The 16,085-nt window shown below is 43.6% G+C and overlaps 1 protein-coding gene across 1 annotated transcript in view; it reads left to right on the forward strand.

The window, feature by feature from the left end:
- The window catches only part of lrguk (leucine-rich repeats and guanylate kinase domain containing), a gene marked incomplete at its 5' end in the record, with an annotated part of 76,874 nt that overhangs the window by 27,358 nt on the left and 33,431 nt on the right, over positions 1-16,085 (forward strand). Inside the window, 1 exon segment of the mRNA XM_078419533.1 lies at positions 2,169-2,288. Within this exon segment, the coding sequence (XP_078275659.1) occupies positions 2,169-2,288 (120 nt within the window).

Consider the following 16,085-nt stretch of genomic DNA (forward strand, 5'->3'; position numbering starts at 1 on the left):
GCTTCCAATTTTATCGATGCTAATCTTTGTCCTGAGAAGCATGTGGAGAAAATAAGGCAGGATTTTCCTAATCTGATTTGCCCAAGTGTTATGTCTTTTAATCTTCATTGGATTATTTAACTATAACATATTCTTTGAAGGTATTTATTCACAAAATGCTGGAGTAACTCAGCAAGTCAGGCAGCATCTCAGGAGAGACGGAATGGGTGACGTTTTGGGTATAATTGAAGTATAAATATTGACCTACATCTGTATTCCTATTCAATTTCATTGAATTCATGTCACAGATCAAAGTTTGCATGGGTTCCCACTGAGTGCCCTTCTTTCTACTTCATTGATTCCTCTTCTCCAAATTTTAATCGTAGGATCCTTTCAGGCAAGAGCAATAGTTATATTTACAAAATAGCTAGGGGGTTTTATCTGGACAGAATTCCCAGTCCCTGAATTGACAACAAAAATTCTGTTCTTTAACCTCCACTAACCTGTTAATTTCTAAATGTGGTGTAAGTTGTATCATGGCCACTATATATAGATTTTTATTCCAACTTGGTCTTCGGCGATTTCTCAGGTGGATATGCAACGAGAGCTTGTTCTTTGTTTGCATGATTCCATAGTCTGGGAGGTTTAATTGCAGTATTTTGACCTATTCTTTGGTTTATTACAATTTCAATTTCCTTCACTTCTTTCATTGTTTGCAAAGTGGAGAAAAATGTATAGTTATTTTAACCGAAACCTGGATTGATATGATATTGGTCGCAAGTTATCAAAATATCAATGTCTCTAGCCAAGCTCTGCTTTGAATTATTCCAAAAACCAAGTGAATATAGGTTATGCTTTTCACCTCCTTTTTTCCTTGTGGAAAGTTAAATAGGGGCTATGACAATTTTTTTGTGAATTACCTGCAATGTTGTTACAACAGCCTGACTGTAATATCTAGTTGCTACAGCAAAAGTGTTGAAACGTATATTAGCAGAATACAATATTGATTATGATTACTCCAACTGTTAACTGGTATTTTTGTTAATTTGCCATATTTTGTCAGATTTTGATGAACAGGAGTCATCTCAATGGTGGTTAGTGGTCTTTCCCACTGAGATTGACTGCATTTACAATGAACCAACAGTTCATAGCTCAATGGACCCTGGTAAATATCATGGAAAAATTACTGAATAGCATTAAAATCAGCAGATAACAAGTTTTTGAGCTCTTGCCAACCTCTCCAAGAAACTTACAATTGAACTGCATCACAGGATTGTCATGAGCTCCATTTCTTCCAGAAATGTGAAACAGATGCCAAATATCAGCCCACTACCTCTTTTGCTCATGTAATCGGTTCTTGATAGCAGCCAGAAGGTTGCTGATCCTTCTTGCGATGCTCTGAACTCATGCAAAAGTGTATATAATTTAGTGTGAGAGACCAGGATGCTGGCCAATTTCAGGAAATTAGCCAATTCTGTTTTCAATCACATTGTAAAATGCATATTTTTTTAAATGACTGCATCTCTAAGTTTCTGAGCATATTGGAAAATACATAAGTTTGATATGGCCTGTGAATTGATGGTGAAACTGGGGAAACTGGCCTCATTCAAACTTAGTCAGCATGGTAATTCTAACATAGATTTTTAACCTGTTACTTTGGCTTTAAAGACCACATAATCATAGACATTCCAGACAATAACCCTTCACCAAGCAATAAAAAAGCCTTGAAGTTCTAGTGCACCCAAATGGGTGAGCTAAACTGGCATTACAACAGGCATTCAACAAGCTTTTCAGTCATGAGCTGCCTTCTGCCTCGATATACTCTAAAGCACATCTGAGCCAGTTAAGTGCCTTTAAAATACAATGTAGAAAATTTTGCATCTATTTTATGGTAAGTAAAAGATTATCTGTTTTAGTAATGTTGTTTGAGGAATGAATGTTGGCTGATTCATAAACTTATTTTTCCTTGAAACTGCCTGGGATCTTTTCTATTCATCTCAAGGAACGGACATGGTTTAAATTTAAGTCTTATTGCAAATACGTAATGTAGATTGAAACATTCCTAAGTATCTGGATCTCTTGCCCTCCTGTGTTGCTCTTGTGAAAATTATATACACTGATGTTCCTTTATTGTTTCCAGGTTTAGAACGTTAACCTTTTAAGAACATATTTCTCATTTCCCTCTGCAGCACTTTGCCTAACTTTGATATTCCGTACCCAATGTTGGTTCTGGTAGGGGCTCAGGCCTCTGGCAAACATGAACTTTGTCATATGCTTTGTCATGAATTCAGTGAGTATTTTGGATATTGGTAAGTACAAACAAATGATGGCATGTGCTTTCATTCTTTAATTTATTGGGTTTTTTAATGTAACATTTCAATTTCAGTGAATGTTTTCTATTGATTCAAGCAAAAAATGTAAAATTTCAATTTCAATGGATGTTTTGTATTGATTGATTAAACAAAATCTTTTCACTGTACCTTGGTACACGTGACGATAAACTAAACTGAACTAAGCAAAGTATGCTCATAGAGGAGAATAGAAAGTAGAACGTTGTGTTAAAAATTCTAAAGTGGAATTGTTTAGGCTTATTCTATTCTCTCAGTTTTGTTAATTTTCAATCTCTTCACAAGAAGCAATTCCTGATTGTATAGTTACAAAATAGTCAAATGATATCATCCTTCTGGGCTATCATTGTTGTCATTTTTCCATTCTCTAATGGGTTCTTTCTGATGCAGCTCTACAGGACTTTGATCAGACTGCATTTGGAGTATTGCGTGCAGTTCTGGTCGCCCCATTACAGGAAAGATATGGAGGCTTTGGAAAGGGTGCAGAGGTGGTTTACCAAAATGCTGCCTGGATTAGAGGTGTTTCAACTACAGGGAGAGTTTTAATAGACTTGGATTGTTTTCTTTGGAACATCAGAGGTTGAGGGAAGACTTGATAGAAATATATAAAATTATGAGAGGCATAGACAGGGTAGACAGACAGGATCTTTTTCCCTGATTGGAAATGTCCAAGATTCGAGGGCATTGCCATAAGGTGAGAGGGGAAGTTTTATTTACACAGAGAGTGCCAGGGGCCTGCATTGCATTGCCAGGGCTGGTGGTGGAACCAGATATGATAGTGGTGTTTAGGATGCTTTTAGCAAGGCACATGAAAGTGCAGGGGATAGAGGGATATAATATATCCCTAGAGTTAAAAGAGCCATTAGGAGGCAGTGATCACAACATGATAAGTTTTTGCAAATGGAAAGGCAGAAGGGAAAATCGGAAGTGTCAGTATTACACTATAGCAAAGGGGATTACAGAGGCATGAGGCAGGAGCTGGCCAAAATTGACTGGAAGGAGGCCCTAGCAGGGAAGACGGTAGAACAGCAATGGCAGGTATTCCTGGGAATAATGCAGAGGTTGCAGGATCAATTTATTCCAAAGAGGTGGAAAGACTCTAAGGGGAGTAAGAGACACCTGTGGCTGACAAGGGAAGTCAGAGACAGCATAAAAATTAAGGAGAGGAAGTATAACATAGCAAAGAAGAGTGGGAAGACAGAGGATTGGGACTCTTTTAAAGAGCAACAAAAGTTAACTAAAAAGGCAATACGGGGAGAAAAGATGAGGTACGAGGGTAAACTAGCCAATAATATAAAGGAGGATAGCAAAAGTTTTTTTAGGTACGTGAAGAGGAAAAAAATAGTCAAGGCAAATGTGGGTCCCTTGAAGACAGAAGCAGGGGAATTTATTATGGGGAACAAAGAAATGGCAGACGAGTTAAACCGTTACTTTGGATCTGTCTTCACTGAGGAAGATACACACAATCTCTCAAATGTTCTAGGGGCCGGAGAACCTAGGGTGATGGAGGAACTGAAGGAAATCCACATTAGGCAGGAAATGGTTTTGGGTAGACTGATGGGACTGAAGGCTGATAAATCCCCAGGGCCTGATGGTCTGCATCCCAGGGTACTTAAGGAGGTGGCTCTAGAAATAGTGGAAGCATTGGAGATCATTTTTCAATGTTCTATAGATTCAGGATCAGTTCCTGTGGATTGGAGGATAGCAAATGTTATCCCACTTTTTAAGAAAGGAGGGAGAGAGAAAACGGGTAATTATAGACCAGTTAGTCTGACATCAGTGGTGGGGAAGATGCTGGAGTCAATTATAAAAGACGAAATTGCTGAGCATTTGGATAGCAGTAACGGGATCATTCCGAGTCAGCATGGATTTACGAAGGGGAAATCATGCTTGACAAATCTACTGGAATTTTTTGAGGATGTAACTAGGAAAATTGACAGGGGAGAGTCAGTGAATGTGGTGTACCTCGACTTTCAGAAAGCCTTCGACAAGGTCCCACATAGGAGATTAGTGGGCAAAATTAGGGCACATGGTATTGGGGGTAGGGTACTGATATGGATAGAAAATTGGTTGACAGACAGAAAGCAAAGAATGGGGATAAATGGGTCCCTTTCGGAATGGCAGGCAGTGACCAGTGGGGTACCGCAAGGTTCGGTGCTGGGACCCCAGCTATTTACGATATACATTAATGACTTAGACGAAGGGATTAAAAGTACCATTAGCAAATTTGCAGATGATACTAAGCTGGGGGGTAGTGTGAATTGTGAGGAAGATGCAATAAGGCTGCAGGGTGACTTGGACAGGTTGTGTGAGTGGGCGGATACATGGCAGATGCAGTTTAATGTAGATAAGTGTGAGGTTATTCACTTTGGAAGTAAGAATAGAAAGGCAGATTATTATCTGAATGGTGTCAAGTTAGGAGGAGGGGGAGTTCAACGAGATCTGGGTGTCCTAGTGCATCAGTCAATGAAAGGAAGCATGCAGGTACAGCAGGCAGTGAAGAAAGCCAATGGAATGTTGGCCTTCGTAACAAGAGGAGTTGAGTATAGGAGCAAAGAGGTCCTTCTACAGTTGTACCGGGCCCTGGTGAGACCGCACCTGGAGTACTGTGTGCAGTTTTAGTCTCCAAATTTGAGGAAGGATATTCTTGCTATGGAGGGCGTGCAGCGTAGGTTCACTAGGTTAATTCCCGGAATGGCGGGACTGTCGTATGTTGAAAGGCTGGAGCGATTGGGCTTGTATACACTGGAATTTAGAAGGATGAGGGGGGATCTTATTGAAACATATAAGATAATTAGGGGATTGGACACATTAGAGGCAGGAAACATGTTCCCAATGTTGGGGGAGTCCAGAACAAGGGACCACAGTTTAAGAATAAGGGGTAGGCCATTTAGAACGGAGATGAGGAAGAACTTTTTCAGTCAGAGAGTGGTGAAGGTGTGGAATTCTCTGCCTCAGAAGGCAGTGGAGGCCAGTTCGTTGGATGCTTTCAAGAGAGAGCTGGATAGAGCTCTTAAGGATAGCGGAGTGAGGGGGTATGGGGAGAAGGCAGGAACGGGGTACTGATTGAGAGTGATCAGCCATGATCGCATTGAATGGCGGTGTTGGCTCGAAGGGCTGAATGGCCTACTCCTGCACCTATTGTCTATTGTCCATTGTCTATAAGAAAATAACTGCAGATGCTGGTACAAATCGACGGTGTTTATTCACAAAGTGCTGGAGTAACTCAGCAGGTCGGGCAGCATCTCGGGAGAGAAGGAATGGGTGACGTTTCGGGTCGAGACCCTTCTTCAGACTGATGTCAGGGGGGGCGGGACAAAGAAAGGATGTAGGTGGAGACAGGAAGATAGAGGGAGATCTGGGAAGGAGGAGGGGAAGAGAGGGACAGAGGAACTATCTAAAGTTGTTAGATAGAGGGATATGGATGATTTACAGGCAGATGAGATCAGTTCAACTTGGCATCATGTTTAGCACAAACATCATGGGCGTGGCGCTCGTTCCCGTGCTGTACTGTTCTATGTTCTATGCTAAATAAGTCTAAAATTACCTTGGCATAAATTTCAATCACATTGTGCACTATTTTTTTAAGTGTCTGAAGACTGAACTGTGGCATTAAACTGATTGCCAAATATTGTTGCTGGTACCGTCTAATTTGCACAAAAAAACAGAATAATCTTTCAAGGACATTGCATACTTATGCTAGATGTATGATCAAAATGTTAATTGTAGATTTAATGCTGCGTCTGCCTGATTAGTTCACACATTTCAACTTTAGAAACAGCATGTGCTGCATGCACACACCCACAAACACCCTTACTTACATTATTGTTGGACAATCCATTTGGCTACCAATGCAGTTCAGTTGGCTCAATGATGGAACGGATTTCTGTTTATTATTGAGGTGATTCTTCTGTCTGCCACCAGGATCTTAAAGCCATCCTTGCAGAAGCAGAGAGTTTATTCCTATGTCTCTTCCATACAGTTCATTTCAAGCTGTTCAATTACTTCCATTTCTCCTTGCATTTAAATCACATCTTTCATTCTTGTAAGGATATCTCAAAATAGTTAATAGTTAATAGGGCGGCACGGTAGCGCAGCGGTAGAGTTGCTGCTTTACAGCGAATGCAGCGCCGGAGACTCAGGTTCAATCCTGACTACGGGTGCTGCACTGTACGGAGTTTGTACGTTCTCCCCGTGACCCGCGTGGGTTTTCTCCGAGATCTTCGGTTTCCTCCCACACTCCAAAGACGTGCAGGTATGTAGGTTAATTGGCGGGTAAAATGTAAAAATTGTCCCTAGTGTGTGTAGGATAGTGTTAGTGTGCTGGGATCACTGGGCGGCACGGACTTGGAGGGCCGAAAAGGCCTGTTTCCGGCTGTATATATATGATGATATGATATGATATGATAGTTAATTAAGCTCGTTGGAATTATAGTCACTTTTCCAATGTGGGGCAGCACTGCACCTACTGAGAAATATCAGTAAAATAAATAGGTGGTATGGATCTAAGAACAACTGACATAGATGCAGGAGATCAGGTGGCTTGTGCTGCTCTGCAGTTCAATTATATTATTGATCATTTTTCAACTTGGGTACTAGAAGAATTCTCCAACTCTATTTTGCAATAATGCTGTGGAATCGTTTGAGTCTATCCCAAGGAGTATTGGAGGCCTTGGTTTAACATGGTGTCCAAAATATATTACTCTGTGACAGTTAAAAGCATTTCCTCATTATATCTCAATCAAGCCATGACTCATTTCCCAGACCCTTCTCGGTCTCACCCATCCCACCTGATAAACTACTTTGATTCTTGATCAGCTTTTGTCAATATGATTTTTCCTGATTCTGAATCTTCTGTTCTTGCCCTGGAACCAAGTTTTTATTCTGTTTTTCTTTTTGTCTCTCAAAGTACATTGAAAGTATAAACAGAGTTTCTTCTGAAATGTCCCAATATGGACCTTTTGATTCATGCTTTATCAATAAGCGATGTTGTCCAAATAGATTGTGTGAATGTAACTACAGGTATTATTATATTTTACAATATCACTTACACTGTATACAATTTTTTTTAAAAAACTGCTAGAGTAACTTGCCAGCATCTGTGGAGGGAAATGTGGAGGTCTGAAGAAGGGTTTCGACCCAAAACGTCACCCATCCCTTCTCTCCAGATATGCTGCATGTCCCGCTGAGTTACTCCAGCTTTTTGTGTCTGTCTTTGAGGGAAATAGACTTTTGGCAGTCAGGTCAAGTTCTAGAGCGGAAAAGAAATTAAGGGCAGGGCCAATTGTGAACGATGTGAGAGAGGAGGTAAATACAGAAGTTAAAGTGTTGTACTTAAATGCGCGTAGTATAAAAAATAAAGTGGATGAGCTTGAGGCTCAGTTAGTCATGGGCAAGTATGATGTTGTAGGGATCACTGAGACATGGTTACAAGAGGACCAGGGCTGGGAACTGAATATCCAGGGGTACACAACGTATAGAAAAGACAGACAGGTGGGCAGAGGGGGTGGGGTTGCTCTGATGGTAAGGAATGATATTCATTCCCTTGCAAGGGGTGACATAGAATCAGGAGATGTTGAATCAGTATGGATAGAAATGAGAAATTGTAAGGGTAAAAAGACCCTAATGGGAGTTATCTATAGGCCCCCAAACAGTAGCCTCGACATAGGGTGCAAGTTGAATCAGGAGATAAAATTGGTGTGTCAAAAATGTGATGCTACTGTGGTTATGGGAGATTTCAACATGCAGGTAGACTGGGAAAATCAGGTTGGAAATGGACCCCAGGAAAGAGAGTTTGTAGAGTGCCTTCGAGATGGATTCTTAGAACAGCTTGTACTGGAGCCTACCAGGGAGAAGGCAATTCTGGATTTAGTGTTGTGTAATGATCCTGATCTGATAAGGGGACTAGAGGTAAAAGAGCCATTAGGAGGCAGTGATCACAACATGATAAGTTTTACTCTGCAAATGGAAAGGCAGAAGGGAAAATCGGAAGTGTCGGTATTACAGTATAGCAAAGGGGATTACAGAGGCATGAGGCGGGAGCTGGCCAAAATTGATTGGAAGGAGGCCCTAGCAGGGAAGACGGTAGAACAGCAATGGCAGGTATTCCTGGGAATAATGCAGAGGTTGCAGGATCAATTTATTCCAAAGAGGTGGAAAGACTCTAAGGGGAGTAAGAGACACCTGTGGCTGACGAGGGAAGTCAGGGACAGCATAAAAATTAAGGAGAGGAAGTATAACATAGCAAAGAAGAGTGGGAAGACAGAGGATTGGGACTCTTTTAAAGAGCAACAAAAGTTAACTAAAAAGGCAATACGGGGAGAAAAGATGAGGTACGAGGGTAAACTAGCCAATAATATAAAGGAGGATAGCAAAAGTTTTTTTAGGTACGTGAAGAGGAAAAAAATAGTCAAGGCAAATGTGGGTCCCTTGAAGACAGAAGCAGGGGAATTTATTATGGGGAACAAAGAAATGGCAGACGAGTTAAACCGTTACTTTGGATCTGTCTTCACTGAGGAAGATACACACAATCTCCCAAATGTTCTAGGGGCCGGAGAACCTAGGGTGATGGAGGAACTGAAGGAAATCCACATTAGGCAGGAAATGGTTTTGGGTAGACTGATGGGACTGAAGGCTGATAAATCCCCAGGGCCTGATGGTCTGCATCCCAGAGTACTTAAGGAGGTGGCTCTAGAAATAGTGGAAGCATTGGAGATCATTTTTCAATGTTCTATAGATTCAGGATCAGTTCCTGTGGATTGGAGGATAGCAAATGTTATCCCACTTTTTAAGAAAGGAGGGAGAGAGAAAACGGGTAATTATAGACCAGTTAGTCTGACATCAGTGGTGGGGAAGATGCTGGAGTCAATTATAAAAGACGAAATTGCTGAGCATTTGGATAGCAGTAACGGGATCATTCCGAGTCAGCATGGATTTACGAAGGGGAAATCATGCTTGACAAATCTACTGGAATTTTTTGAGGATGTAACTAGGAAAATTGACAAGGGAGAGTCAGTGGATGTGGTGTACCTCGACTTTCAGAAAGCCTTCGACAAGGTCCCACATAGGAGATTAGTGGGCAAAATTAGGGCACATGGTATTGGGGGTAGGGTACTGACATGGATAGAAAATTGGTTGACAGACAGAAAGCAAAGAGTGGGGATAAATGGGTCCCTTTCGGAATGGCAGGCAGTGACCAGTGGGGTACCGCAAGGTTCGGTGCTGGGACCCCAGCTATTTACGATATACATTAATGACTTAGACGAAGGGATTAAAAGTACCATTAGCAAATTTGCAGATGATACTAAGTTGGGGGGTAGTGTGAATTGTGAGGAAGATGCAATAAGGCTGCAGGGTGACTTGGACAGGTTGTGTGAGTGGGCGGATACATGGCAGATGCAGTTTAATGTAGATAAGTGTGAGGTTATTCACTTTGGAAGTAAGAATAGAAAGGCAGATTATTATCTGAATGGTGTCAAGTTAGGAGGAGGGGGAGTTCAACGAGATCTGGGTGTCCTAGTGCATCAGTCAATGAAAGGAAGCATGCAGGTTCAGCAGGCAGTGAAGAAAGCCAATGGAATGTTGGCCTTCGTAACAAGAGGAGTTGAGTATAGGAGCAAAGAGGTCCTTCTACAGTTGTACCGGGCCCTGGTGAGACCGCACCTGGAGTACTGTGTGCAGTTTTGGTCTCCAAATTTGAGGAAGGATGTTCTTGCTATGGAGGGCGTGCAGCGTAGGTTCACTAGGTTAATTCCCGGAATGGCGGGACTGTCGTATGTTGAAAGGCTGGAGCGATTGGGCTTGTATACACTGGAATTTAGAAGGATGAGGGGGGATCTTATTGAAACATATAAGATAATTAGGGGATTGGACACATTAGAGGCAGATAACATGTTCCCAATGTTGGGGGAGTCCAGAACAAGGGGCCACAGTTTGAGAATAAGGGGTAGGCCATTTAGAACGGAGATGAGGAAGAACTTTTTCAGTCAGAGAGTGGTGAAGGTGTGGAATTCTCTGCCTCAGAGGGCAGTGGAGGCCAGTTCGTTGGATGCTTTCAAGAGAGAGCTGGATAGAGCTCTTAAGGATAGCGGAGTGAGGGGGTATGGGGAGAAGGCAGGAACGGGGTACTGATTGAGAGTGATCAGCCATGATCGCATTGAATGGCGGTGCTGGCTCGAAGGGCTGAATGGCCTACTCCTGCACCTATTGTCTATTGTCTATTGTCTATTGTCTATTGTCTTCCTCTGGGCTATTTGTCTATCTATTTCCTTCCACAGATGCTTTCTGACTCACTGAGTTCTTCCAACAATTTATTTTTGCTCCAGAATCCAACATCTACTGCATTTTGTGCCTCCATTGTCTACAGCCTGGTTGCCACAGTGTGTCAGCTGTGGCCTTTCTAGAGCAGTAACATTACCGGCTTGAATATGAACTCCACTGGTCTGGCTTTCAAAGAGCAGATTTAAAAGAAGCTTTAATTGATGTAACATTGGCAGCTAGATATTCACAAGTTAAAGGGGTATCTTTATAAAATAATCCAGTTATCGTAATTGTAAAAATAAAATCATGAAGAAGAGACAAACAGAAGAAAAAAAAATGTAATTGGAAAATAAAATACCTTTCTCCACCTTTAAAAAGAAATGTCATCAATAATTTGACAGTCATTTATGTAAGTGTTCGCATGAAACGTTGTTGGGCAAAAATATGGAACAATAACAACTTGGATTTTTATAGTAATGTACTTTTAATACGTTAATGCAACCATATGTTTCCAGGAAATCATGATGCATTGCCATAATGTAATTGATATCGATGCACTTTATTTGTTAACTAGAACAAGTGTGCCCGTTGGGCCCGTCCTCGTAGGGTTTCCATTGTAACCGGGAGGGGAGTGGGGGTAGGGAAGGGGGAGGGAGGGAGTAGGGAGGTGTGGAGGGGGGAGGGGAGGGGGAGGGAGGGGGGGAGGGGAGGGGGGAAGGGAGGGAGGGAGAGGGGAGGGAAGGGGGTAGGGGGGAGGGGGAGGGAGGGGAGGGGGGAAGGGGAGGGAGGGGGGAAGGGGAGGGGGAGGGAGGGGGGAGGGAGAAGGGAGTGAGGGGGGAGGGAGGGGGACCTCCCCTTTTCCCAGTACCCCTCTTTCCCCATTGGGCCCGTGCTCGTAGGGTTTCCATTGTAACCGGGAGGAGGGGAGGGAGGGGAGGGGGAGGGAGGGAGGAGGGAGGTGTGGAGGGAGGAGGGGAGGGGAGGGGGAGGGGAGGGGGGGAAGGGGGGAGGAGGGAGGGAGAAGGGAGGGAGGGGGGTAGGGGGGAGGTAAGGGGGAGTGAGGGGGGAGGGAGGGAGGGGGATCTCCCCTTTTCCCAGTACCCCTCTTTCCCCGTTGGGCCCGTCCTCGTAGGGTTTCCATTGTAACCGGGAGGAGGGGAGGGAGGGAAGGGGGAGGGAGGGAGGAGGGGGGAGGGAGGGGAGGGGGGAAGGGGGGAGTGAAGGGGTAGGGGGAGGGAGGGGGAGAGGGGAGGGGGGGTAGGGGGGAGGGAGGGGGAAGGGGGGAGGGAGGGGGATCTCCCCTTTTCCCAGTACCCCTCTTTCCCCGTTGGGCCCGTCCCTGTAGGGTTTCCATTGTAACCGGGAGGGGTGGAGGGATGGTGGAAGGAGGGGGGAGGGGGAGAGGGATGGAATGGTGGAGGGAGGGGGGAGGGAGTGGGGGAGGGTGGGATGGAGGGAAGGAGGGAGGGGGGGAGTTAGGGGCTGAGTGGTGATGGAGGTTGGGATTGAGGGGGGAGGGAGGGGGGGAGGGAGTGGGGATGGAGGTGGGAAGGAGGGGGGAGGAAGGGGTTGATGGGGGAAGTGGGACCTCCCCTTTTCCCAGTACCCCTCTTTCCCCCACCACCAAGCCCCCTCCGCAACGACCCCTGTTGTCCCCAGTCCCCATTCACAGACCCCCCCCCCATTCTCTCTCTCCCCATACACACTCTCAGTGCTTTTTTCGAAACACTTGCCCCGGTGGCCCACGAGCATATGGGCCCAATGCTGATCTGTGTATGTTAAGTGACTTGCAATAAAAAAATATACTTTAAAAAGAGATAAGTGCTTTTTAAGTGCTTGTTTTGAAACATTCGCGGTCACATAGTGCTTCTCACTGTAGCACCCATCTCAAGTGTGCCCGTTGGGCCCGTCCTCGTAGGGTTTCCATTGTAACCGGGAGGAGGGGAGGGAGGGAAGGGGGAGAGAGAGAGGTGTGGAGGGAGGAGGGGAGGGGGAGGGAGGGGGTAGGGGAGGGGAGGGGGGGAAGGGGAGGGGGGGAAGGGGGGAGGGAGAGAGGGGGAGGGGGAGGGAGAGAGGGGGAGGGGGAGGGAGGGGGGAGGGGAAGGGCGGAGGGAGGGGGACCTCCCCTTTTCCCAGTACCCCTCTTTCCCCATTGTGCCCGTCCTCGTAGGGTTTACATTGTAACCGGGAGAAGGGGAGGGAGGGAAGGGGGAGGGGGGGAGGAGGGAGGTGTGGAGGGAGGAGGGGAGGGGGAAGGGGGAAGGGGAGTGGGGGGAGGGAAGGGGGAGGGAGGGGGGAGGGGAGGGGAGGGTGGAAGGGGAGGGCGGAAAGGGGGGGAGGGGGGAAAGGGGGGAGGGGGGAGGGAGAGAGGGGGAGGGTGGAAAGAGCATCCCTCTCCCCATCAGAACTGCCCCCTCCATCGACTCCTTTAAGTCCAGGCTCAAAACCTATTTCTACTCCCTAGCGTTTGAGGCTCATTGAGGAGGCGCTGTGAACTGTTTGCGTGCCACTGTATGTTTCATTTTTTCCTTAGTACCTAATCAGATGTACAGCACTTTGGTCAACGTGGGTTGTTTTTAAATGTGCTATACAAATAAAATGGACTTGACTTGACAGCTCTTCGCAACAATGTAGCACAGGGGCATTGTGACGTCACACGCTGAATACCGCTGGGGGGGGGGAAGGGGGGTCAGCTCGAGTCCATCTCACAGGGGCATTGTGACATCACAATCCGCACCGCAGCGCCCCCCTTCTGTCAAAACTTCGATAAATCAGGGGGGGCAGCACTTTTAAACCTCTGTAACTTAAAAAATATGCGTCCGAATTAAATAAAAATATCATTTTCCAGCAGCGAACCGCATGCTGATTAAGGCGGTACAAAAATCGTGGCGCTACGGTTCACCGTTTTGCCGGAATTGCCGTATTCAGCCGACATCAGTGTTATATATATATATAACACAAGATCTGAGTTTTAATAGTATATAGATTAAAATAATTTCCTGTGAAATTTAGTAGCAATATTTTTGATTTCGTTTTCTTGCTGATTAATGGAATTGATCTCAGAAAAAGAAATAACATACACTTTTTTGCATTCTCTGAACAACTTAATATGCTTCTGACCTGATCCAAACAAAAACAGATTAATGTGATTTGTGTGGGCTAATTTCTTGATGGGTAGAGGAATGTCTTTTTTGTTGTAAAAATGAAGCTTGATAAATAAGTGTGAGAGAAAGGTATAGATAATTTTGCTGACATGTTTGGATGTAGTCAATTTAGGCTTGTTTTTATGGAGCGAAAGATTGCTATTGTATACATCTTATGTAATATATTGGAATTTACGTGTAAAATAATGGCTAACTTGGTCCTCTCATTAGCTTCCTCTTGGCAGGAAATGATATTGTCTTGACCAATACGTAAGAACCATAGTGTAATTTGTTAAAAAGTTACAAAGTACTGGAATAACTCAGCGAGTCAGGCAGCATCCCTGGAGAACATGGGTTGGGGATGTTTGGGGAGGGGCCTATCTTCAGACTGGGTGTAGGGAGGGGGGGGCAAGAAATCTGGAAGAGAGGAGGGACGGGGCAAAGTGTGGCAGGTTAGGTGAACACGGGGGGGGGGGGGGTGGGGAGGGGGGTTGATAGGCAAATGGTTGAATACATACCGGAGATTAAAAAAAACAGTAGGCTTAAGACCAGAGGATTGAAGAGTTGCGAATTGGGAAGCCAGAGGAAGAAAGTGTTATTTATTACATCAATATAATTTCAATCAAGCTTTGTATAAAGTACAGTGTTTTAATGAAGTGACGACCCTCCAAAAAATTATAAATAATGATAAAAGGGAATAGTTATGAAGCATAATCTGATAATTGTCATGATCCTTTTGTATTTTGTTGCACCTTCTGGGTCTACCTGATTATATCAAATCTCAAGAGAATTGAATATTGTTCATTACTGCAGGATGAACCTTGGGTATTTTGCAATGGAAAAGGAATCTTTGCAAGAAGAGACGAGAAACCTTGGCTTGCTATATTATTCAGATATGTAATGACGGTACGAATTCAGAGGTCAAAGATAGAAAATCCTAAATATTGTTTAAACTATTTACTGTTAAGCAGATCGAACAGGTGCTGATGCATTTATTCTGTAAGCTGAAAGATGAAACCAAGATGTTCTAAAAATCAAAAAGTTAAAAAAAAAAATATTTTAAAATGCTTTGAGTTTATTAAGTAGCATTTATGGAAGGATCTGTTTTACTATACAGAGCATATTCCTGAGGAAATGTGTAGGAAGGAACTGCAGATGCTGGTTTAAACCGAAGATAGACATAAAAACCTGGAGTAACTCAGCGGGCCAAGCAGTATCTCTGGAGAGAAGGAGTGGGTGACTTTTCAGGGGACGTCATCCATTCCTTCTCTCCAGAGATGCTGCATGGCCCACTGAGTTACTCCAGCTTTTTGTGTCTATATTCCTGAGGAAAGTCAGGTCCAGGAAATGGTATAGATAATTGAAAATCGGAGAAAGAATCTGTTTTACACCGTAGATTGTGATGATGACTGTTGTGCAAGAACGATAAGGTGCTGCACAACATATTTTGTCTGGTTGGAATGAAATATATAGCCAACAGAAAATGAAATTAATTAAGTGGTCAGTAGGGTGCAGTGGCTTGAATGATGTACCAGATGACAGGGAATTAATTTTCTTTATTTTGCAGCTCATTTCCTATCAGTACTAACCTTTTATGATGTACCTTGTGACAGTTTTTATTGTATTAAATCCCAGTGTCTGAAATATCTCTAATTATTATTTTTTTCCGTTTGTTACCCACATTAATTGTTATTTGCTGTCAATTGAAAGATATTTTACTGAAGTTTTTGTCATTGTCTGACCATAACATTAGATGACTTTTCAGATCTCTGTCAGTGCAGTGAAGGTTGCATGAGACCAGATGACATCCAAGGTGATTTGGTGTTGCCTCCAAAGGAAATAATCAGAGGCAGGGTCCGAAGCTCTCATATTCCCCATTTCACTATTTCTTGTTAGTTTTGGAGTATCATTACCTTTTGTCTGTTACAATGAAACTCTCTAACAAAGGCATTAAAATGATCCAGATTATCCTGAAACAAAACAGAAAATGCTGGAAAATCTGAGCAGGTCAGGTAGCATCTGTGGAAAAAGAAATCTAGTTAACATACCAATTTGAAATGTTAATTCCTTTTCTTTTTTCACAAATGCTGCCTGACCTGCTTTTTCTGATATGTTTTCAGATTTATAGCATCTGCACTTTTTTGTAGAGTTCCAGTTTATTCTATTGCTCCTCTTTGCTGCAATCTCGAGATATTTGGGCATTATATGCAATCTAATAACCAAGGCTGCGTCTCTTGACTCTCCACAATATGGTGCCAAAAAAAATCAGATTTCTTCATTGGAGGGGTCTAATTCCATAGTTTAACATTGTAATAAAAAGTAATTGTATATTTTACCTGCTTGTCTTTTACATTCA

This window comes from Rhinoraja longicauda, chromosome 23 (assembly GCF_053455715.1).
Source record: "Rhinoraja longicauda isolate Sanriku21f chromosome 23, sRhiLon1.1, whole genome shotgun sequence".
NCBI lineage: Eukaryota > Metazoa > Chordata > Chondrichthyes > Rajiformes > Arhynchobatidae > Rhinoraja > Rhinoraja longicauda.